The following is a 22,386-nucleotide window of genomic DNA, read 5'->3' as shown; positions in this document are numbered from 1 at the left end:
ATCACTGTAGTGTTAACAGAAGTAGGCTAGCCTACAACTGTAGTGCAATGCATGACAGTGATGGGCATTTGGGTTTGTAAGGATAAGTGAATTGCCCAAAACCTGCATTAACAGAACATTGGTGTTTGGCTGTCTTCCTGAATAGTGATTAAAGTGAGAGTCTGGAGCGAAGGATTAGCTTTACCAGTGGGAAACATCTCCATCTGCATAATTGGATCATTTTCAGCTGACTACACCAGTGCTAAACGGAAAGCTGAAAGCCGTCCATAGTTTATAATTATAGATGTAAGGCTCTGGTTTCAAGTCTAGAAATTGCTGGTCTATTTGGGAAAGCCCGCTCTCTTCCCCAAGTTGACTTTAGCCTTTCTCTAAACAATGCCATGGAATCAACAGATGACGTTTGTGATGCAATGGAGGAGGCATAGTCCTATTTGTTTGTGGGGTTGCTTTTATTTAAGTCAGCTTTGGAAATATAGTTCTGGACATTTTGTTGTAATCGGCCATCTTCTATTTTTTTTATAGAGTACACCATTAGTGAGGAGTGAATTTATAGCAAATAGAATAGGCATGTCAATGGATACCCTCTACTCTGTATCCTCTGATTCACTGCCATGAAGATATCAATAATTTCTGTGCTTTTTCCTCGAGGGCTTTTGGTCATGGTCCTGACCTCAGGGCACTAATGGGTGTCATTCAGCCACAGAGGGGGAAAACTGTGCCATGTAAATTAGATCAATGCTGCAGACCCACCCTTTATTCTGTGCTGTTGAGAAACCTCTTTTTCCCTTAAGGTAGATGTGCGTTGGAGAGATCTAGTTTGTTTTATTTAACATAGCGCTTAGGGCTTCAGAGGAATGGAAGGTATGTGTCTGTGACTTAGCAGCAAGATCCATTTAGAATTTCTTTAGTTATCAGTTTTCCGTAATCCAGGGCATCTTGATACTGTTAGGTGCTCTCACTTAGAGCAGGGAGACCTCTCTGTCAATAGCTGGAATGTAATAATACATTTTCTTTTGCTGGCAGTGTAGTGAGGGGACTGGACGTATGAAGTTGAACTAGCCTATTCCATTGCAGATGTTACTTCACCCCTGCCTAAACAGTAGACCAGATGTAAAACCTGAAGCTGTTAAACTTTCAGAACATTCCTCTACACAGTATTGCATAACCCAGGCCCTGCATGTCGCCAGGCACTCTCATTTGTTGACTTCTGTAATCGAAAAAGCCTTGGTTTCATGCATGTTAACATCAGAAGCCTCCTCCCTAAGTTTGTTTTACTCACTGCTTTAGCACACTCCGCCAACCCTGATGTCCTTGCCGTGTCTGAATCCTGGCTTAGGCAGGCCACCAAATATTCTGACGTTTCCATACACAACTACAACATTTTCCGTCAAGATGAAACTGCCAAAGGGGGAGGAGTTGCAATCTACTGCAGAGATGTCATGCAAAGTTCTGTCAGACTTTCCAGGTCTATGCCCAATCAGTTAGAACTTCTCATTTTAAAAATGAATCTCTCCAGAAATAAGTCTCTCACTGTTGCCGCCTGTTATTATAGACCCCCCTCAGCTCCCAGCTGTGCCCTGGACACCATATGTGAATTGATTGGCCATCATCTATCTTCAGGGTTCGTTCTGTTAAGTGACCGAAACTGGGATATGCTTAACACCCTGGCAGTCCTACAATCTAAGCTAGATGCCCTCAATCTCACACAAATCATAAAGGAACCCAGCAGGTACAACCCTAAATCCGTAAACATGGGCACCCTTATAGATATTATCCTGACCTACTTGCCCTCCAAATACACCTCTGCGGTTTTCAATCAGGATCTCAGCGATCATTGCCTGCATCCGCTATGGGTCCGCGGTCAAACAACAACCCCCCTCATCACTGTCAAACGCTCCCTGAAACACTTCTGCGAGCAGGCCTTTCGACCTTGCCCGGGTATCCTGGAAGGATATAGACCTCGTTCAGTCAGTAGAGGATGCCTTGTTGTAATTTCCTCACCATCTTAAATAAGCATGCCCCTTTCAAAAAATGTAGAACTAAGAACAGACAAAGCCCTTGGTTCACTCCAGACCTGACTGCCCTTGACCAGCACAAAAACATCCTGTTGCGGACTGCAATAGCATTGAATAGTCCAAGTGATATGCAACTGTTCAAGGAAGTCTGGAACCAATACACGCAGTCAGTCAGGAAAGCAAAGGCTAGCTTTTCAAACAGAAATTTGCATCCTGTAGCTCTAACTCCAAAAAGATTTGGGACACTGTAAAGTACATGGCGAACAAGAACACCTCCCAGCTGCCCACTGCACTGAGGCTAGGTAACACGGTCACCACCAATAAATCCATGATAATTGAAATCTACGGCTGGCCATGCTTTCCTCCTGGCTACCGCAACCCTGGCCAACAGCTCTGGCCCCCTACCCCCCTGCAGCTACCTGACCGAGCCTCCCCAGCTTCCCCTTCATCCAAATCCAGATAGCAGATGTTCTGAAAGAGCTGCAAAACCTGGACCTGTACAAATCAGCTGGGCTAGACAATCTGGACCCCCACTTTCTAATACTATCTGCTGCCATTGTTTCAACCCCTATTTACCAGTCTGTTCAACTTCTCTTTCGTATTGTCCGAGATCCCTAAAGATTGGAAAGCTGCCACGCTCAAGGTCCTAAACGATATCATAACCACCATCAATAAAAGACAGTACCGTGCACCCGTCTTCATCGACCTGGCCAAGGATTTCGACTCTGTCAATCACCGTATTCTTATCGGCAGACTCAATAGTCTCAAATGACTCCCTCGCCTGGTTCACCAACTACTTCTCAGAGCTCAGTGTGTCAAATCGGAGGGCCTGTTGTCCAGACCTCTGTCAGTCTCTATGGGGGTACCACAGGGTTCAATTCTCGGGCCAACTCTTTTCTCTGTTTATATCAATGATGTCGCTCTTGCTGCAGGTGATTCCCTGATCTACCTCTACGCAGACACCTTTCTGTATACATCTGGCCCTTCTTTGGACACTGTGTTAACTAATCTCCAAATGAGCTTCAATGCCATGCAACGCTCCTTCCGTGGCCTCCAACTGCTCTTAACCTCTAGCGTCGAGCAATCCCGTATCCGGGAGCGTAATTATAGCCTCAAGCACATTACCATAATGCAACGTTAACTATTCATGAAAATCGCAAATGAAATGAAAGAAATATATTAACTCACAAGCGTAGCCTTTTGTTAACAACACTGTCATCTCAGATTTTCAAAATATGCTTTTCAACCATAGCTACACAAGCATTTGTGTAAGAGTATTGATAGCTAGCATAGCATTAAGCCTAGCATTCAGTAGGCAACATTTTCACAAAAACAAGAAAAGCATTCAAAGAAAATCATTTACCTTTGAAGAACTTCGCATGTTTTCAATGAGGAGACTCTGTTAGATAGCAAATGTTCAGTTTTTCCAAAAAGATTACTCGTGTAGGAGAAATCGTTCCGTTTTGTTCATCACGTTTGGCTAAGAAAAAAATCTGAAAATGCAGTCTCTACAACGCCAAACTTTTTACCAAATTAACTCCATAATATCGACAGAAACATGGCAAACGTTGTTTAGAATCAATCCTCAAGGTGTTTTTGACATATCTATTCGATGATAAATAATTTGTGGCAGCTGTGTTTCTCCTCGACGCAAACGAAAAATACACGCAGCTGGAGATTACGCAATAATTGCAACGGAGGACACCAAGCAGCCACCTGGTAGATGTAGTCTCTTAAAGTCAATCTTCCAATGATTTGCCTACAAATACGTCACAATGCTGTCGACACCTTGGGGAAACGACAGAAAGTCTAAGCTCATTCGTGACCAATACACAGCCATATAAGGAGACATTGGAACACAGCGCATTCAAAATCTGGCACACTTCCTGTATGAAATTTAATCTTGGTTTCGCCTGTAGCATTAGTTCTGTGGCACTCGCAGACAATATCTTTGCAATTTTGGAAACGTCGGTGTTTTCTTTCCAAAGCTGTCAATTATATGCACAGTCGAGCATCTTTTCGTGACAAAATACCTAGTTTAAAACGGGAATGTTTTTTATCCATAAATTAAGAGTGACCCCTATATCCAAGAAGTTAAATGCTAGTAAAACCAAATGCATGCTTTTCAACCATTCGCTGCTAGCACCCGCCCGCCCGACTAGCATCACTACTGGAGGTCGACCGATTAATCGGAATGGCCGATTTTAATTAGGAAATCTGTATTTTTGGGCGCCGATTTTTGACGTTTTGAATTGTTTTTAATTTAACTAAGCAATTCAGTTAAGAACACATTCTTATTTTCAATGAATGCCTAGGAACGGTGGGTTAACTGCCTTGTTCAGGTGCAGAACAACAGATTTTCACCTTGTCAGCTCGGAGGATCCAATCTTGCTACCTTACAGTTAACTAGTCCAACGCTATAACCACCTGCCTCTTGTTGCACTCCACAAGGAGACTGACTGCCTGTTACAGTAGAAGCCAAGGTAAATTGCTAGCTAGCATTAAACTGATCTTTATAAAAAAACAATCAATCATAATCACTAATTATAACTACACATGCTTGATGATATTACTAGTTTATTTACTGTGTCCTGCGTTGCATATAATGGATGCAACGGTGGGGGATGATTTAACAAAAGCGCATAACCATAAACACCAATGCCTTTTTTTAAATCAATACACAGAAGTGTATATATTTTTAAACCTGCATATTTAGCTAAAAGAAATCCAGGTTAGCAGGCATTATTAACCAGGTGAAATTGTCACTTCTCTTGCATTCATTGCACGCAACAGTTTGGGCAGCCTGGCTCATTGCAAACCATTATTTATTTTTTTGTTGAATTTTTACCCCTTTTTCGTGGTATCCAATTGTTGTAGTTGCTACTATCTTGTCTCATCGCTACAACTCATGCGTCCTCCGATACACAACCCAACCAAGCCGCACTGCTTCTTAACACAGTGCGCATCCAACCCGGAAGCACCAATGTGTCGGAGGAAACACCGTGCACCTGGCAACCTTGGTTAGCGCGCACTGCGCCCGGCCCGCCACAGGAGTCGCTGGTGCGCGATGAGACAAGGACCTACCGACCAAGCCTTCCCTAACCCGGACGACGCTAGGCCAATTGTGCGTCGCCCCACGGACCTCCCGGTCAAAGCCGGTTATGACAGAGCCTGGGCTCTGGACAGACCCAGGGACTCTGATGGCACAGCTGGCGCTGCAGTACAGCGCCCTTAACCACTGCGCCACCTGGGAGGCTCATTGCAAACTAATTTGCCAGAATTTTACGTAATTATGACATAACATTGAAGGTTGTGCAATGTAACAAGAATATTTAGATAAAAGAACGAACGGTTCCGTATTTCACTGAAATGATAAACGTTTTATTTTCGAAATTATAGTTTCCGGATTCGACCATATTAATGACCAAAGGCTCGTATTTCTGTGTGTTATGTTATAATTAAGTCAATATGATTTGATAGAGCAGTCTGACTGAGCGAAGGTCGGCAGCAGCAGGCTCGTAAGCATTCATTCAATCAGCACTTTCGTGCGTTTTTCCAGCAGCTCTTCGCAAGCACAGCGCTGTTTATGACTTCAAGCCTATCAGCCTAATGGCTGGTGTAACTGATGTGAGATGCCTAGCTAGTTTGCGGGGTGTGCGCTAAAAGCGTTTCAAATGTCACTCACTCTGTGACTTGAAATAGTTATTCCCCTTTCTCTGCAAGAGCCGAGGCTTATGTGGAGTGATGGGTAACGTTGCTTTGAGTGGGGCTGTTGTCGATGTGTACCTGGTTCGAGCCCAGGTAGGGGCAAGGAGAGGGACAGAAGCTATACTGTTACACTGGCAATACTTTAGTTCCTATAAGAACATCCAATAGTCAAAGGTATATGAAATACAAAAGGCATAGAGAGAAACAGTCCTATAAATACTATATTAACTACAACTAAAACCTCTTACCTTGGAATATTGAAGTCTCATGTTAAAAGGAACCACCAACTTTCATATGTTCTCATGATGTTCTGGAGCAAGGAACTCAAACGTTAGCTTTTTTACATGGCACATATTGCACTTTTACTTCTCCAACACTTTGTTTTTGCATTATTTAAACCAAATTGAACATGTTTCATTATTTATTTGAGGCTAAATTGATTTTTATTGATATTATATTAAGTATTGTTGTAATTGTCATTATTACAATTAAATAAATAAGAAATCGGCCGATTTAATCGGTATCTGCTTTTTTTGGTCCGCCAATAATCTGTATCGGCGTTGAAAAATCATAATCGGTCGACCTCTAATCACTTCCCTGGACGGTTCTGACCTAGAATACAGTGGGGCAAAAAAGTATTTAGTCAGCCACCAATTGTGCAAGTTCTCCCACTTAAAAAGATGAGAGGCCTGTAATTTTCACCATATGTACACTTCAACTATGACAGACAAAATGAGAAAAAAAATCCAGAAAATCACATTGTAGGATTTTTTTATTTTTATGAATTTATTTGGAAATGGTGGAAAGTAAGTATTTGGTCAATGACAAAAGTTTATCTCAATACTTTATATACCCTTTGTTGGCAATGACAAAGGTCAAACGTTTTCTGTAAGTCTTCACAAGGTTTTCACACACGGTTGCTGATATTTTGGCCCATTCCTCCATGCAGATCTCCTATAGAGCAGTGGTGTTTTGGGGCTGTTGCTGGGCAACGCAGACTTTCAACTCCCTCCAAAGATTTTCTATGGGGTTGATCTGGAGACTGGCGAGGCCACTCCAGGACCTTGAAATGCTTCTTACGAAGCCACTCCTTCGTTGCCTGGGCGGTGTGTTTGGGATCATTGTCATGCTGAAAGACCCAGCCATTTCATCTTCAATGCCCTTGCTGATGGAAGGAGGTTTTCACTCAAAATCTCACGATACATGGCCCCATTCATTCTTTCCTTTACACGGATCAGTCGTCCTGGTCCCTTTGCAGAAAAACAGCCCGAAAGCATGATGTTTCCACCCCCATGCTTCACAGTAGGTATGGTGTACTTTGGATGCAACTCGGCATTCTTCGTCCTCCAAACACGACGAGTTGAGTTTTTACCAAAAAGTTATATTTTGGTTTCATCTGACATTCTCCCAATCTTCTTCTGGATCATCCAAATGCTCTCTAGCAAACTTCAGACGGGCCTGGACATGTACTGGCTAAAGCAGGGGGACACGTCTGGCACTGCATGATTTGAGTCCCTGGCTGCGTAGTGTGTTACTGATGGGAGGCTTTGTTACTTTGGTCCCAGCTTTCTGCAGGTCATTCACTAGGTCCCCCCCGTGTGGTTCTGGGATTTTTGCCCACCGTTCTTGTGATCATTTTGACCCCAGGGGGTGAGATCTTGCATGGAGCCCCAGATCGAGGGAGATTATCAGTGGTCTTGTATGTCTTCCATTTCCTAATAATTGCTCCCACAGTTGATTTCTTCAAACCAAGCTGCTTACCTATTGCAGATTCAGTCTTCCCAGCCTGGTGCAGGTCTACAATTTTGTTTCTGGTGTCCTTTGACAGCTCTTTGGTCTTGGCCATAGTGGAGTTTGGAGTGTGACTGTTTGAGGTTGTGGACAGGTGTCTTTTATACTGATAACAATCAATTTCAAACAGGTGCCATTAATACAGGTAATGAGTGGAGTACAGAGGAGCCTCTTAAAGAAGTTGTTACAGGTCTGTGAGAGCCAGAAATCTTGCTTGTTTGTAGGTGAGAAAATACTTATTTTCCACCATAATTTGCAAATAAATTCATAAAAGATCCTACAATGTGATTTCCTGGATTTTCTTCCCCTCACTTTGTCTGTCATAGTTGAAGTGTACCTATGATGAAAATTACAGGCCTCATCTTTTTAAGTGGGAGAACTTGCACAATTGGTGGCTGACTAAATACTTTTTTGCCCCACTGTATATGGACAACTACAAATACCTAGGTGTCTGGCAAGACTGTAAACTCTCCTTCCAGACTCATATTAAACATCCCCAATCCCAAAATAAAACCTAGAATCTGCTTTCTATTTCGCATCAAAGCCTCCTTCACTCACGCCGCCAAACATACCCTAGTAAAATGGACTTTTCTACCGATCCTCGACCGTGGCGACGTCATCTACAAAATTGCTTCCAATACTCTGCATCCAGTTTGCTTAGTAGTCTATCACAGTACCATCCGTTTTGTTACCAAAGCCCCATATACCACCCACAACTGCGACCTGTATGCTCTCGTCGGCTGGCCCTCACTACATATTCGTCACCAGACCCACTTTCTCCAGGTCATCTACAAATCTATGCTCGGTAAAGCTCCGCCTTATCTCAGCTCACTGGTCACGATAACAACGCCCACCCGCGCTCCAGCAGGTATATCTCACTGGTCATCCCCAAAGCCAACACCTACTTTGGCCGCCTTTCCTTCCAGTTATATGCTGCCAGTGACTGAAACAAATTGCAAAAATCGCTGGAGACTTATTTCACTCACCAACTTTAAACATCAGCTATCTGAGCAGCTAACCGATCGCTGCAGCTGTATATAATCCATCTGTAAATAGCCCACCCAATCGACCTTCCTCATCCCCATATTGTTTTTATTTAGTTTTCTGCTCTTTTGCACACCAGTATCTCTACTTGCACATCATGTGCTCATTTGTCACTCCAGTATTAATCTGCTAAATTGTAATTACCTCGCTACTATGACCTATTTATTGCCTACCTTCTCACGTCATTTGCGCACACTGTATATACTATTCCCCCCTATAGTGTTATTGACTGTACGCTTGCTTATTGCATATGTAACTCTGTTGTTTGTGTCGCACTGCTTTGCTTTATCTTGGCCAGGTCACAGTTGTAAATGAGATCTTGTTCTCAACTAGCCTACGTGGTGAAATAAAGGTGAAATAAATCAAATAAAAAATAATAAAAAATGGTTGTTGCCATAGCAACAGTAGTGTGGTTGACCTCCAGGGTTAAGGTGGTAACTTGATGTGAAGGCCTTGCTGTGCACCTGCTGCTCTGGGCTCTCTCAACCACATGCATTATTTCAACATTTGGGAGTCCCTAACATGCTGCAAGTCAGAGCAAAGACTGTCAATAAAATTGTCTACCTACATTGCTAGCTAACAGTAGAACACATATGTTGCCACTCTTTGGCCTAAGGCTTCCTTAGTTACTACATTTATTAATGCTATTTCTCAAACATTAATATTAACAGGTAGCCTTATTGAGAAGTCATTGAAGGACAACACAAATGTTGCCGGATTATGCCAAGGCCACCATTTTGTCAGTCTGGTAATAACAGGTAGGCTAGACCCTTGTAGCATATTTAGCTATTAGCTAATCTAGTACTCTGGCCTGTAGGAGGGCTGCTAAACACTTTAATCCTTTTCTGTTTGTTTACTAATCCCTCCCTCTACCAAGAGTTCGTAGCTTCACACGAGCTGGCTCTACGGTTTATGGTGAAGAGGGAGGGCCCAAAACTCTTGACTTGTGTTTGATGAGTACAGAGCTATTGGCTAGGCCTGCTTGATTGGTAAACCCTGGCAAACACACAGCAGAGCACTTGTGATGAGAATGTGAGGTATTATTTTTTTTTAACCTTTATTTAACTAGGCAAGTCAGGTAAGAACTAATTCTTATTTACAATGACTGCCTAAGAACAGTGGGTTCACTGCCTTGTTCAGGGGCAGAACCTTGTCAGCTCTGGGATTCGATCTAGCAACCTTTCGGTTACTGGCTCAACACTTTAACCACTAGGCTACCTGCCGCCCCGAATTTAGAAACATGTCATTGGAGTGTTATTAAATCCATGTAATGGGCCCATTTTAGAAGTCCTTATTAAAGCAGGGAGGGAAGAATCACATGTTATTGAGCAAAACAAAATGAGTGTACTTCCAGTCTTCGTGGCTAGGGTTGAAATGTGTTTATGTGCAGGTCTTTCGTTAAGAATTCCCTGCCTATGTTTCTGAATGGTACTAGGTTCGTTGATATCGAAGACTGATCGACTTTGCGTGTGTGAGGGAGAGAAAGGGAAAGCGAGAGTTTGTTTCTGTATGGTGGTGACGAATACATGCGCACACAGACACTTGAATGTGGCCTGGCTTGTGACAGAGTATTTTTAGTATTGGACTCACTGTGACGAGTCAGTCGGGGGAGCACTGCTTGTTGTCATAAGAACACAAAATCATTTGAATGTCAAGGACAGGCTATTCAGCCCATCTATGCTCACCATTAATCCGTTGTAAACAATAAGCCTTGTCAGTGCCACCCATGATGTTGAGATGGAACCAATTATACCAAGTGAACAAATCAATATAAGACGCCAGTGTTTGAATAGTCATGTCCACAAAGTAAAAATTGGACCAGTGAAACAACCCTCCCTCCTGGCTTACCATTTTAAGTGAAGACTGAAATATATGATTATTCTGTGAAAATCCTGTTCCCTTCAGGATATTATCATTAGTAGTCTTCTATGCAAAGTAAATAATATGAATAAACTAGGCTAACTCAAATGCATACTATACGAAGCTGTTTGCACTAATTTGTCTTCCTCTCTCTTAACAGGGTCCTTTTTTGAGGGGCATCTTTTTCTCCCTCACCCCTTTTCCTACTTTACAAACAATTTTTTTTAAATGTATTTTGGTGCTGTGACTCAGAGAGCATTGTCATCTGAGTCTGAGCACAACTACGTCAATGATTTGGGGTTTGCCGGCGCCCACTGACGGACAGAAAGGCCCTGTAGATTTCACAGCACACAGAGAGGAAACATGAGCACAACCAAGCCCAGCGGACTCAAAGCGCCCAGCAAGATGGGTAGGTCAACGGGGGCGCCAGCCACCAAGACCACCCCCTCCGCTGGTAAGAGGTCCTCGCCCCCCTTAGCACCAGCAGTTCTCATGTCCTTGCTGCTTCTCATTAAGGCTGGTAGCTACAGCACCTAACCTCTGACTTTGATGTCATCAATCAGCTTAAGGTTGCAATGAAATGGGCTTTACTGCTTCATCAGTCTGGATCTGCTGATGCGGCTTGACTAGATTTGATGTAGACATGCTGATCGGTCACTGGCCATTTTGCTTCCATAGGCTATAGTATTTACCCCCAAAATCTCTCCAATATGGTGGATTAACTATATTTTTAAGTAGGAGAAATTTGGTGAATTGAGTTCACTAGAGGCTTTAGACACAGCAGGCTTGCTGTGTAAAATGTTATCCCTGTGCTGGTATTTTGTTTCAAAGCATTGACAGTCGGGTCATATGAAAATGCCACTCTGAAGTTTGGCCTCATGTAAATGTCATCCAATCAACTATTTCTTTGTGCATTGCTCGGCTGTTATCATATGAGCCAGTTTATTTATATGTAGAAAATCAGGGAACCTTAATTATTGGGCCTGATCAAATGTTGACGGTAGAGTGCCTTCAGAAAGTATTCATACCCCTTGACTTATTCCACATTTTGTTGTGTTACAGCCCAAATTTTTCTCACCCATGTTTTTTTTGTACATAATTTACATAAGTATTCACACGAGTCAATACATGTTAGAATCACCTTGGGAGCAATTACAGCTGTGAGTCTTAATGGTAAGTCTAAATATATATATGCTGTATATATATATATATATTTATATTTATATATATATATATTTATTTATTTTTAAGTCTTCAAGCTTTGTCAAGTTGGTTGTTGACCATTGCTAAACAGCCATTTTCATGTCTGGCCATAGATTTTCAAGCCGTCCAAAAAATATATAGTTTTTCATTTTTTACAGCGGTTTGAAGCTGGTGGACCAAAACCGAAAGAAACTTTTTTTGTTTTGGTCCACCAGCTTCAAAAAACTGAAAAAAATGTAATTTTTGGAATTGAAAAGATATTTCACAACGAATTTGATGGTACAATGATTCCTTACACTATTAGTGCATGTTTTCTCACATAAACAGTGTAGAATTTTAACAACCAGGAAATGACGATTTCCACTAGATCAGAACAGCTCCGCAAAGTCGGAACAGCTTTCCCAATTTGACAACAGATGCCACTCCGGCGGGAGAAATCAATAGGCGAATTTCACAGCCAATTACAACACTGACGGGTAAGTAATACTGTGAAACACCATCATTCCACTATTTGCGCCAGATATATTATGGACATTTTCTGAAATAACAATGCAATTATTCTAAGAAATCCTGTGTGTAGCATCTTTAAGTCAAAACTGTAACTAGGCCACTCAGGAACATTCAATGTCGTCTTGGTAAGCAACTCCAGTGTATATTTGGCCTTGTGTTTTTGGTTATTGTCCTGCTGAAAGGTGAATTTGTCTCCTAGTGTCTGTTGGAAAACAGACTGAACCAGGTTTTCCAAAAGGATTTTGCCTGTTCTTAGCTCTATTCTGTTTCTTTTATCCAATACATAACATGATGCAGCCACCAACCTGCTTGAAAATATGAAGAGTGGTACTCTGTGATGTTGGTAGATTTGCGCCAAACATAACGCTTTGTATTCAGTACATGAAGTTAATTTCTTTGCCTAATATTTTGCAGTTTTACTTTTAATGCCTTATTGTAAACAAGATGCATGCTTTGGATTATTTTTCATCTGTACAGGCTTCCTTTTCACTCTGTCATTTAGGTTAGTGTTGTGGAGTAACTACAATGTTGTTGAGCCGTCCTCCGTTTTCTCCTATCACAGCCATTAAACTCTAACTGTTTTAGTCACCATTGGCCTCCTGGTTAAATCCCTGAGCGGTTTCCTTCCTCTCCAGCAACTGAGTTAGGAAGGACGCCTGTATCTTTGTACTGACTGGGTGTATTAATACACCATCCAAAGTGTAATTAATAACTTCACCATGCTCAAAGGAATATTCAATATCTGCTTTATTTATTTTTAACTATCTTCCAATAGGTGCCCTTTGCGAGTTATTGGAAAACCTCCCCTGATCGACTGAGGGACCTTACAATTATCTGTATGTGTGGGGTACAGAGATGAGTTAGTCAAAAAAAGGTTAAACACTGTTATTGCACACAGAGTGAGTCCATGCAACTTATGTGACTTGTAAGCAATGTTTTACTCCTGAACTTATTTAGGCTTTCCATAACAAAGGGGTTGAACACTTATTGACTTGACATTTCATTGTAAAAATGTCTAACATCCACTTTATCATTATGGGGTATTGTGTGAAGGCCAGTGCCACAATCTCAAATGAATACATCTTAAATTCAGGCTGTAATAACAAAGTGGAAAAAGTCAAGGGGTATGAACTTTCTGTAGGCACTGTACGTAACAGATTTCACTCTGGGATAAGAGTTTGGAACTGTTTAATAGCAGGGTAAAGGTGTCATGTTCTGTGAACTAACCCCTTCATGTTAGCCCTGTTAGTACAGCTCACCATGGACCAACTTTAGTGGCGTTGGCACACTGGCAGTAATTGGATGATTTCCACCTGTTTCCATGCAGCCGGATCCAAAGTAGCTGCAGCGGACAAGTCCACTCCAGGAGGCGGTGCAGCTGGGACACAAGATGGCGGGGAGAACTTTCAGGTTGGGGAGCGAGTGTGGGTGAATGGGAACAAACCTGGCGTGGTACAGTTCCTGGGGGAGGCTCAGTTTGCACCAGGACAGTGGGCTGGCATAGTGTTGGATGAGCCCATTGGGAAGAACGATGGCTCGGTGGCAGGGGTGCGCTATTTCCAGTGCGAGGCCCTGAAAGGGATATTCACCCGCCCCTCCAAGCTGTCCTACACAGAGGGCGAGGCCAATGGGACTCAGACAGCACCTTCGTCCCGGGCTGGGTCGCCCACCCCCTCCACCGCCAGCCTGGCCTCTCACACCCCCTCTGTCAAAAAAGCCTCAACTGCAACGCCTGCCACTCCAGCCTCCAACCTGGCACGCACAAACAGTGAGTCCGTCTCCAACCTCTCAGACACCAGCTCGGTCAAGAAAGGGGAGAGGGAGCTGAAGAATGGAGACCGCGTTTTGGTAAGGCTTAGTTCATTTACACTTTGAATGCAGCTGTTATTTTGGATCAGGTAGCTTTTATCCTGAAGCACCTGCCTGGTCGTCCATTTATGCAAGTTTGTCTCAAATGTTCCTCCTGGCCTCCTAACCCTGTTCCAGGTTAGAGAGGGCTCATCCCCCGCCCCATCCCCACACCCTCCTCTTTGCCCCTTGTGTGGCCACAAATGCTGTAAATACAGGCTGGTCTCAGTTACACGACTGACCACTCCTCCCTCTCACCATGGTAATCTCTCAGGAATGTGTCTGCGGAACACAACCTCCTCCCACCTCCTTCCCAACTTCTCACTGACCAATGAGAACACCCGTTCTAACACTCCTCAGTGAGCTCAGTTTCTGTGTATAGTCCCTCTGTTCACAACCAAGCTCTGTCCTCATATGAGCACCTTCCGTCCTGAGTGTGTTGTCCAAGGCCCCTCTCTCTCTCTCCGTCAGCCTCGGGCTGTGTAACACATTGTGTTAAGAGGAAGTGTCACCCACGCTCAGAGGAAGGGAGGGTGCTTTTCTCACCACAGTATTCCTCACTTCTCCCTTTAGAGCAGTGGTAAAAAACCGGTCGATCGCAATACTGGTCGATCTCCAAGACATTACTAGTTGATCACCAAACGTTGCTGTAAAAAAATGAAGGATAAAGCATTCCGTTGCTATTTTCTTAATTTGTTTTGCTCTGTTGCTAGGTGCACTTGATTCAGCAGCCCGAGTGCCAGGATGGCAAAGTTTTCCCGTTTTTACACAAATGAAACTGTTAAAGGTGGAGAACTCCACCTACCCGGCAGGGCCAGAGAGCAAATCAAGTGCACCTTTTGGCCTACCACTGGCCAATCAGGTAGCTCAGATCACTGTGTTTGCACAATTCCCTCAAGCCATAGACTGTAAAAAGAAGCCTCGAATGCACAGCAAAGTTGACACCGACAGTTTTAAACTTCTAAACTCATGACAAGAGAGAGACTCAACGAGTACAGCAAAGAGCTGCTGTTTTTAATGAGTAAGTTCATGTTTAAATTGTTATTCAACACGTTGTTCAAAGATTTTATAATCCATAAAATGTGCGTTCTTCCTACTTCCACTAACGCTACAACCAGCATTGCAGCTGCAATGAATGAGTATAGCAAAGTCTTCCGATAAGCTTGGGTTATTATTAGTGGCTTGTGGCTTTTTTAATATCGATGAATATTTAATTCTCTGGTCATAAGAGTAAACATATGAATTTGTGCATGAGGCAGAAATAATGCAGTGCGACTTGTTTCACCATCAGCTGGAAGACTGTCCCCTTTTCTCAGCAAATGGAGAGAAAACGGTGGGATGGTGAGTTGGTTGAGAGGCAGCCTCACCAATGCTCCTTCCCTCCCCTCAGACTGACCATCCCTCCCCCAAAAATAATAACGCAAATTATTATGCTCACTTAGCTGTGCCTCACAAGTAATACAACACATGATCTATTACCAAATCATTTCTAAATGGTCTGAGAAGGACAACATTGGCAGGGTAATTCAAGCATATCCAATATGCAGTGATAATGTATTGGGCCTTTAGCCTACTGCACAAACAAAATTGTTACAGAACTGTTTTTAATAGGTTAATGTTGCATAGGCTTACGTTTAGCCATGTTTAAAACATCTGAGCGGTAGATCTCGGCTTGCATTTTGACTTAGAAAGTGATCACTGCTTTAGAGCATTGTAAAAGGAAACGCTGACGAGACATTTATCAGCCCCGTGACGTTGACAGGTTGCATGTATTGATTGATTATTATTATTATGAACTGTTGCCTTGGTAGTTTTATCTCATGCCAAGCTCGTTACCCTCTAGGTGCTTTGAGATTCTTTCAGTAATGAAAGCGCTCTAATAAAAAATCTAATTATAATATATATATTTTTTAGGCTTTTCTGAACTCTTTCTTTGCACATTCTCTGCAGGTTGGTGGCACAAAAGCTGGTGTGGTTCGCTTTCTTGGTGAAACAGACTTTGCCAAGGGAGAGTGGTGTGGTGTGGAACTAGATGAGCCCCTGGGAAAGAACGATGGGGCAGTGGCAGGAACCAGGTAATCAGACCACAGGCTTGAGAAACATGCTACTCTGGCAACCAGTTTGTTTAAAAGAGAGTTAAGTACCGGCAAGTCTTATGGGTGTTATTTGTATATAAGTGACATTTGTTTTGTTTTTCATATCCACTTCATTTGTATTTCCTCAGATACTTTCAATGCCAACCCAAGTATGGCCTGTTTGCCCCAGTCCACAAGGTCACGCGTATTGGCTTCCCCTCCACCACGCCGGCCAAGGCAAAGACCATGGTGCGGAAGTTGGTGGCCACGCCCTCGGGCCTGAAGCGCAGCCCCAGCGCCTCCTCCATCAGCTCCATGAGCTCTGTGGCCTCCTCTGTCAGTGCCAAGCCCAGCCGCACAGGCCTGGTGAGGCGTACACACACACTCATAAGTGCATCCACATTCACAACTGCAGAGCAACAAGATGTCTGTTCTTTAATTGGTCTTGCCTTTTGCTGTCCTGAGTAGAACTCCCCCATTAACCAGTCTAAACACTCATCTACCCCCCTCCCCCACCACCACAGCTGACAGAAACATCATCACGGTACTCGAGAAAGATCTCTGGCACCACAGCAGTTCAGGAGGTGCTGAAGGAGAAGCAGCAGCACATCGAGCAGCTGATGGCGGAGCGTGACATGGAGAGGGCAGAGGTGGCCAAGGCAACCACCCATGTGGGCGAGGTGGAGCAGGAACTGACCCTGCTGAGAGAGGACCAGGAGCAGGTCAATACACATCGAGTTCCTCCTCATGGTTTACACACACACAAGCATTCGCCCTCAGGATTATTTACACACACATTTCCCCACAGATAAGTCCCAGGACGTTACAGTTTTGGAACTTGTACTCTCATTTGCAGAAGTGTGTTATGTCATACATGACCATGACAAACCTTGGGTAATGGTTTGGGAAAACACCTTGCTGTACCTCACACTCATGTCACAAAAACCTCTGCACTGCCATCTGCTGTCAATGAGAAAGCACTTGTTTTTATAGCCAACTCCCAGATGCACTCCCAGCGGCCTTCCATAACATTGTTTTGTCATGAGAGTCATCAACTTATATTCATGATCTGTTTTAATGAATGCATATTCATGTGTTGTGAAGATGGAGGCCAAGATGGACCAATTACGCACCCTGGTGGAGGCTGCTGACAAGGAGAAGGTTGAGCTGCTCAATCAGCTGGAGGAGGAGAAGAGGTGAGGCTTCAGAGGGGTGTGGGGTATAACTATGTTTTGATTGTATGTTATCAGTACAGTATCACAGGAGGAAAATGGGGGGGCATTATGTAGGTCAGATTGAAACCCTGTTTCAAACCCTTGATCCATTATTCCTTTTTCAGACCTCTTATGTTAAATGTTCCTGAACTATAATCTGAAGTCTGCTCTGTGTGATAGGAAAGTGGAGGACCTCCAGTTCCGTGTGGAGGAAGCTTGCATTACCAAAGGAGACCTGGAGGTAAACACACACACACTTCTCCACAAACTCAAAATATGAATACAGTTTTCCTTTCTAATGCTATGAAGCATATTTGATTTACATGTCCCGATCTCAAGTTAAAATCGCCCCCTAAGTGACTGGAATTAATCCATTTGATGCTGAGGTGTATCAGAAATCCACCAACACTGCATCTCATCAGGACTGCCGTTGAAACTCCTTGTCTTGTGAAACAGACATTTTGAGTTAAAAGCATCCTGTTCTGATGAGTGCAGACTAGAGTCCACCTCTGGAATTAAGTCACTCCGCAACATCCCTGCTCCCGATCCCTGAGATTAAAGTGGTAGGGTGTACATTAGATTCTAACATAATCAATGAATACATCTTTTTGAAGGTCCCTATTTGGCTACTCTGTATACATTTCATCAACAGTTTGGCCACCGGCTTGTGATTTTAAGTTTGCAAGTGAGTGATTGGTGTCCTTGTTAGTGACATGTCCTTAATCTAGTATGCCAAGGACTGAGCATGAATATTCTCTTCAGTCTGTCTACACCAGAGATCTGTCCTGCCCAGTGCCCACAGTCCTATTAGGTTTGTTGCATGGCATGATCGATGCCATCTCACTCAAGACTGAAATCTCATTCTCTATCGTGTGACAGTAAGGTCCTCCATGGAACAGAGCTGTCAGAATCAGACCTGACTGAACCTGGCTCTGATGTTCTTTTAGTGTCCATGAAGTCATGCTTTTGTAGAGGATCAGCCTGAGCACGGCACTGCAGACTCGCTGATCTACAAATAACTAAACTATTATCTATGTATTGTCATTCTTCCAAATATGTGCAGTGCCTTGATTAGACCGATCTTCACAAACCTGGAGGTCTTCCTGATTTCATGACTATGTAGCATGTGGATATTAACACAGCTTGAATGTTCCCAACTTGTTTTTGGAACACTGTTTGCTTGAAATAAACACACAAGCCTCGGATCATTTTAGGAACTAGTTGGTGTTTATTTCTTTCCTGCTTCCCTCTTGCTAAGAAATGTCGTTGGCACATCAGACTAAGGTTTGCACACTGTTCTTCACCATCACTCTAGTGCTATTTGATGGGAATGTGTAAATGTGGGCTATTTCTTGGAGAACAACTTACTTTTTCTGCCTCTCCCTTGGCTAACCATATCTTTGTTTATGGAGCAGAGACTGGGAAGCAGGTGGACCGGGGGCTATTTATGTACACGTCTGATCAAAGGATTTGTGTCATTATTTATCCCACAGTGCAACTCCAATCAGGGGACCATCCCAATTACCCTGATGGCGTCCCACATCAAATGTTATCTTTAAAAATCAGTGCTACAGGGTTAGAAGCAATACCCCCTTTTTATCTTCCTTTGATTGCATACTAATGGTCTGTGTACTACTTACTGCAGAAATATATATTATTCACATGCATGCAGCTTTTAAAAAAACAACAAACCAAATCAACACAGCAAATGTTTTCTGTTGATTTCAAGCAATTGACGGTGTACTAATGTTGTCTGCTAACTGCTTCAGTCAGTGACGTTACTGCTTCTTTTTCTTCTCCTCTTGTTCATGTTGGCCCAGTGCTAAGCATGGAACCACTGGAGATGCTCCCCTCCACCATCTCACAGTCTAATCACGGTCTTGACCAACCACTGGAGATGCATCTCACAGCCTAGTCACGGTCTTGAGCTCCAACCTTCCCATTGCCATCTGTTGAAATAGGAAGTAAATGTTCTGCACTTGGTAGCAATTCAATTAATTGCATTTTAATGTAAAAATTAATTAATCGGTCCGGGGGGTAAACTAGGATTTATTTTTTTAGATGTTCTGCCCCATTCTACAGTTTAAAAAAATATATATATTTTTTACTGATTTGTCTGTTCGAAGTAGTTTCTTTATGAATGTACATGGTTTCTGATATTGTTTTATCTGCTGATCAGTGATCTTATACTCACTAAACAAGTGGGCGTGATCATAGAAGAGAGAGAGCGCAGTGTTGCTGTTACAACCTGCCACAGCATTTCCATTTCATAAAAGACCTCAAAATCATAGAGTAAAGCAGGGGGGGGGGGGCAAAAACATGCCAACAGTGCTTTCTCTTTTTATGTACAGTCACGTCCATTTCGATTTGCGCTCATTTGCTGGCTCACTCACTCAGTTGTTCACACATACTTCTATGCATTCCTTCCTAGTCTTTCCCTTTGGTTGTTCACCAGGTCATTCTGCATGGATTCCTCTAATCACAACCAACAACTACACATCCTTAAACATTGCACATCTCCCCTGCTGCTTCTATCATATCCTCTTGTCACCACCTCCAGCTACATCCCCAATGCTCACCTGTGCTTGGCATGGGATCTGCATGGGGTACCCTTCCTTCCCCTCCCTCCCTCTTCCTCTGTCTGCGTTGGGCTGGCATGTGATGGTGGCACTGGCTTTGTTCTCTTCCTCTCCCCTTCTTTACTAACAGACGCAGACCAAACTGGAGCATGCCCACATTAAGGAGCTTGAACAGAGCCTGCTCTTTGAAAAGACCAAAGCTGAGAAACTCCAGAGAGAGTTAGAAGACACTAGGGTAATGGATCTTGCTCTGCACAGTGGTGCGTTTGGAAAGAGGGGTGGAGTGTGGATGGTACCAGGGGTAATGTTGCATCTCTTGGGAGGGTGTACAATGGGTTACAGAGGATCTCCAAATACCTATTGCACTGGCTTCCATATGCTGTTTTTCTGACCATTTCTGACATAGAGGCTTGTGGATGGAGAGTCGGTATTTAACTGCATTTGAATATCTCTAAGCAAACATTGAATGGTGTAGTTGACTAATCTTTTTACTTGAAATTAAGAATTTTGTGGTGCAACATGGTAGCCAGACGGCACCCCTATACCCAACTGTTGCTCCCAGTTGTCCTTTGTCCCCCCCATTTCTACCAGCCCCAATTGTCCTGCCCATCTGGGAACCCTCGCCTCTTGCGAGTCTATTTCCTGCTCCCACCCCTTAACAATTCTTATATGCATCTGTCAGGGGTTTCACAGCCAGTGATGGAGTATTAAACTGCCATCAAGGGCCATAGTCTCTGCTGGTTTAGTTTTTCCCCTGGTTCTTAATTAATTATTTGACGTCATTAGTTGGGGGAGCGAGTCTTAACCATCAAGTTTCTCTGGCCTAAATTGACCCCTGATATAAACGTAAGGATGAAAACCAGTAGAAGCTGCAGCATTTGGGGACAGTAGTTCAATACACAATAATTATGTGTGATGACTGATATGGTTCCAGCTTATGTCCACTAGAGGGCGGTGTAGTACTTCAACTAGGCATTTTATGCTAATGTGGGTCTGCGCTGTTACTTTCATTGCGCTACTGCAACTATGAAGGTCATCTGTTTGTAAATGACTTTCTTAGAAAAATATTGACCCATGTAAACCTGTCTGATGACAAGGGGCTTCAACAGTTTCCCTCTTGTCCTGCCAGTACACACACAATCACAATGTTTCCATAGGTTGAAGAACATCTTTTGTTTGAGCCAGAGTTGTGCCGTCCCATAGGTGGCCACGGTGTCAGAGAAGTCCCGCATCATCGAACTGGAGAGGGACTTGGTGCTGAGGACCAGGGAGGTGGCTGACCTGCGGCTGCGTCTGGAGGTCCAGCAAAGCTCGGAGGGCTCAGACTCCACCACTTCCCCTCTCCTGGAAGAAGTGAGCTCTCTGAGGGCTCAGCTGGCCTCTCAAGAAGACCAGCAACAGGTTGAGCTGGCTGGGCTGAAGGAGATGCTGGCAGCGGAGGAGAAGGCCCACAGTGAGGCAGTGTCTCAGTTCCAAGTCTCATCCACCAAGGTCTCCACAGACAACGAGCAGTTGAAGCTGCGCCTCAGTCAGAACGAGAAGGAGAATGCAGACGTCATAGAGCTGTGGCGCTGCAAGCTGGAATCTGCCATCGCCTCACACCAGCAGGCCACGGAGGAGCTGAAGGTGTCCTTCAGTAAAGGGGCTGGTTCCCAGACGACAGAGCTGGTGGAGACCAAGAGTGCCCTGGAGAGGCTGAAGGTGGAGTACAAGCAGGCACTGGAGGAGGCGGGAGCCAGGTGTGAGGCAGAGGCTGCAGCCCGGGCACGGGAGACAGGGGAGCTCAACAAACAGCTGCTGGTCGTGTCGGAGGAGAAGGAGTGCCTGGAGGAGAGCCTGCGGTCCAGTGTGGAGAGTGCTGAGGAGCAGCACCTGGTGGAGATGGAGGACGTGCTGGGCAAACTGCACACTGCTGAGCTGAAGGTAAACGAGCTGGAGGAGCATGAAGCTAAGCTTGTCCAGCAGACCCAGGACCGTGCCAAGGAGGTCCAGGAGCAGGTGGCAGCTATGGAGGTCCTGCAGTCCCAGGCAGGCCAAGGTAACCAAGCTCTCCAGAACCTGAGGACCCAGCTGGAGGAGGCCCAGAGCCAAGCTCGCTCACAGGGCAACAGGGTAGGTCCATACCCACGCCATACTACCATTGTCCATGACCATATTCCAGAAAAATAAGCGTGAGACACACCTGTGGTATTTCATTTTGTATTGATTTATCCCTACCTTCAAAGCAATTTGCTTTTTTTTCATTTGATTCTTTATTAGCTTTTCCTTCATTTTGTCACTCATCATTTTTTCCCCCTTCAAAATGTTCTCCATGTCCATGGTGTCATGCCCTGGCCTGTGGCTGTAGGTCAGGGAGTTGAACTCTGAGCTGGAGGGTAAGCAGCAGGAGCTCCTCTCCTTGCAGCAGAGCCTAACCTCTGTGCTGCAAGACAAGGTCTCCTTGGAGCAAGAGCTGGGCAACCTGGTGAGTACTAGGGCTTATGACTGGTGTTGTGGCGCCAGGGGTTGGGAATGGGTGGACTTGCATGACTGTAGGGCT

General features: G+C 44.0%; 1 protein-coding gene across 8 annotated transcripts in view; it reads left to right on the top strand.

The window, feature by feature from the left end:
- clip1a (CAP-GLY domain containing linker protein 1a) overlaps window positions 1–22,386 on the top strand; it is a 63,138-nt gene that overhangs the window by 13,722 nt on the left and 27,030 nt on the right. For 6 of the 8 annotated variants that reach the window (XM_035736103.2, XM_035736100.2, XM_052478811.1 and 3 more), the window contains exons 2-11: window positions 10,579–10,872; window positions 13,459–13,979; window positions 15,930–16,054; window positions 16,204–16,420; window positions 16,579–16,776; window positions 17,159–17,250; window positions 17,449–17,509; window positions 19,978–20,082; window positions 21,051–21,959; window positions 22,195–22,311. In XM_035736103.2, coding sequence (XP_035591996.1) covers window positions 10,782–10,872; window positions 13,459–13,979; window positions 15,930–16,054; window positions 16,204–16,420; window positions 16,579–16,776; window positions 17,159–17,250; window positions 17,449–17,509; window positions 19,978–20,082; window positions 21,051–21,959; window positions 22,195–22,311 — 2,436 coding nt within the window. In that variant the 5' untranslated portion in view covers window positions 10,579–10,781. Of the gene's footprint in view, window positions 1–10,578; window positions 10,873–13,458; window positions 13,980–14,868; window positions 15,001–15,929; window positions 16,055–16,203; window positions 16,421–16,578; window positions 16,777–17,158; window positions 17,251–17,448; window positions 17,510–19,977; window positions 20,083–21,050; window positions 21,960–22,194; window positions 22,312–22,386 lie in introns of those variants that run through there. The other 2 variants (XM_035736099.2, XM_035736101.2) reach the window with 2 other exon arrangements.

The sequence above is a fragment of the Oncorhynchus keta genome, chromosome 25, assembly GCF_023373465.1.
Source record: "Oncorhynchus keta strain PuntledgeMale-10-30-2019 chromosome 25, Oket_V2, whole genome shotgun sequence".
NCBI lineage: Eukaryota > Metazoa > Chordata > Actinopteri > Salmoniformes > Salmonidae > Oncorhynchus > Oncorhynchus keta.
This window is presented reverse-complemented; position numbering and strand designations above follow the sequence as displayed.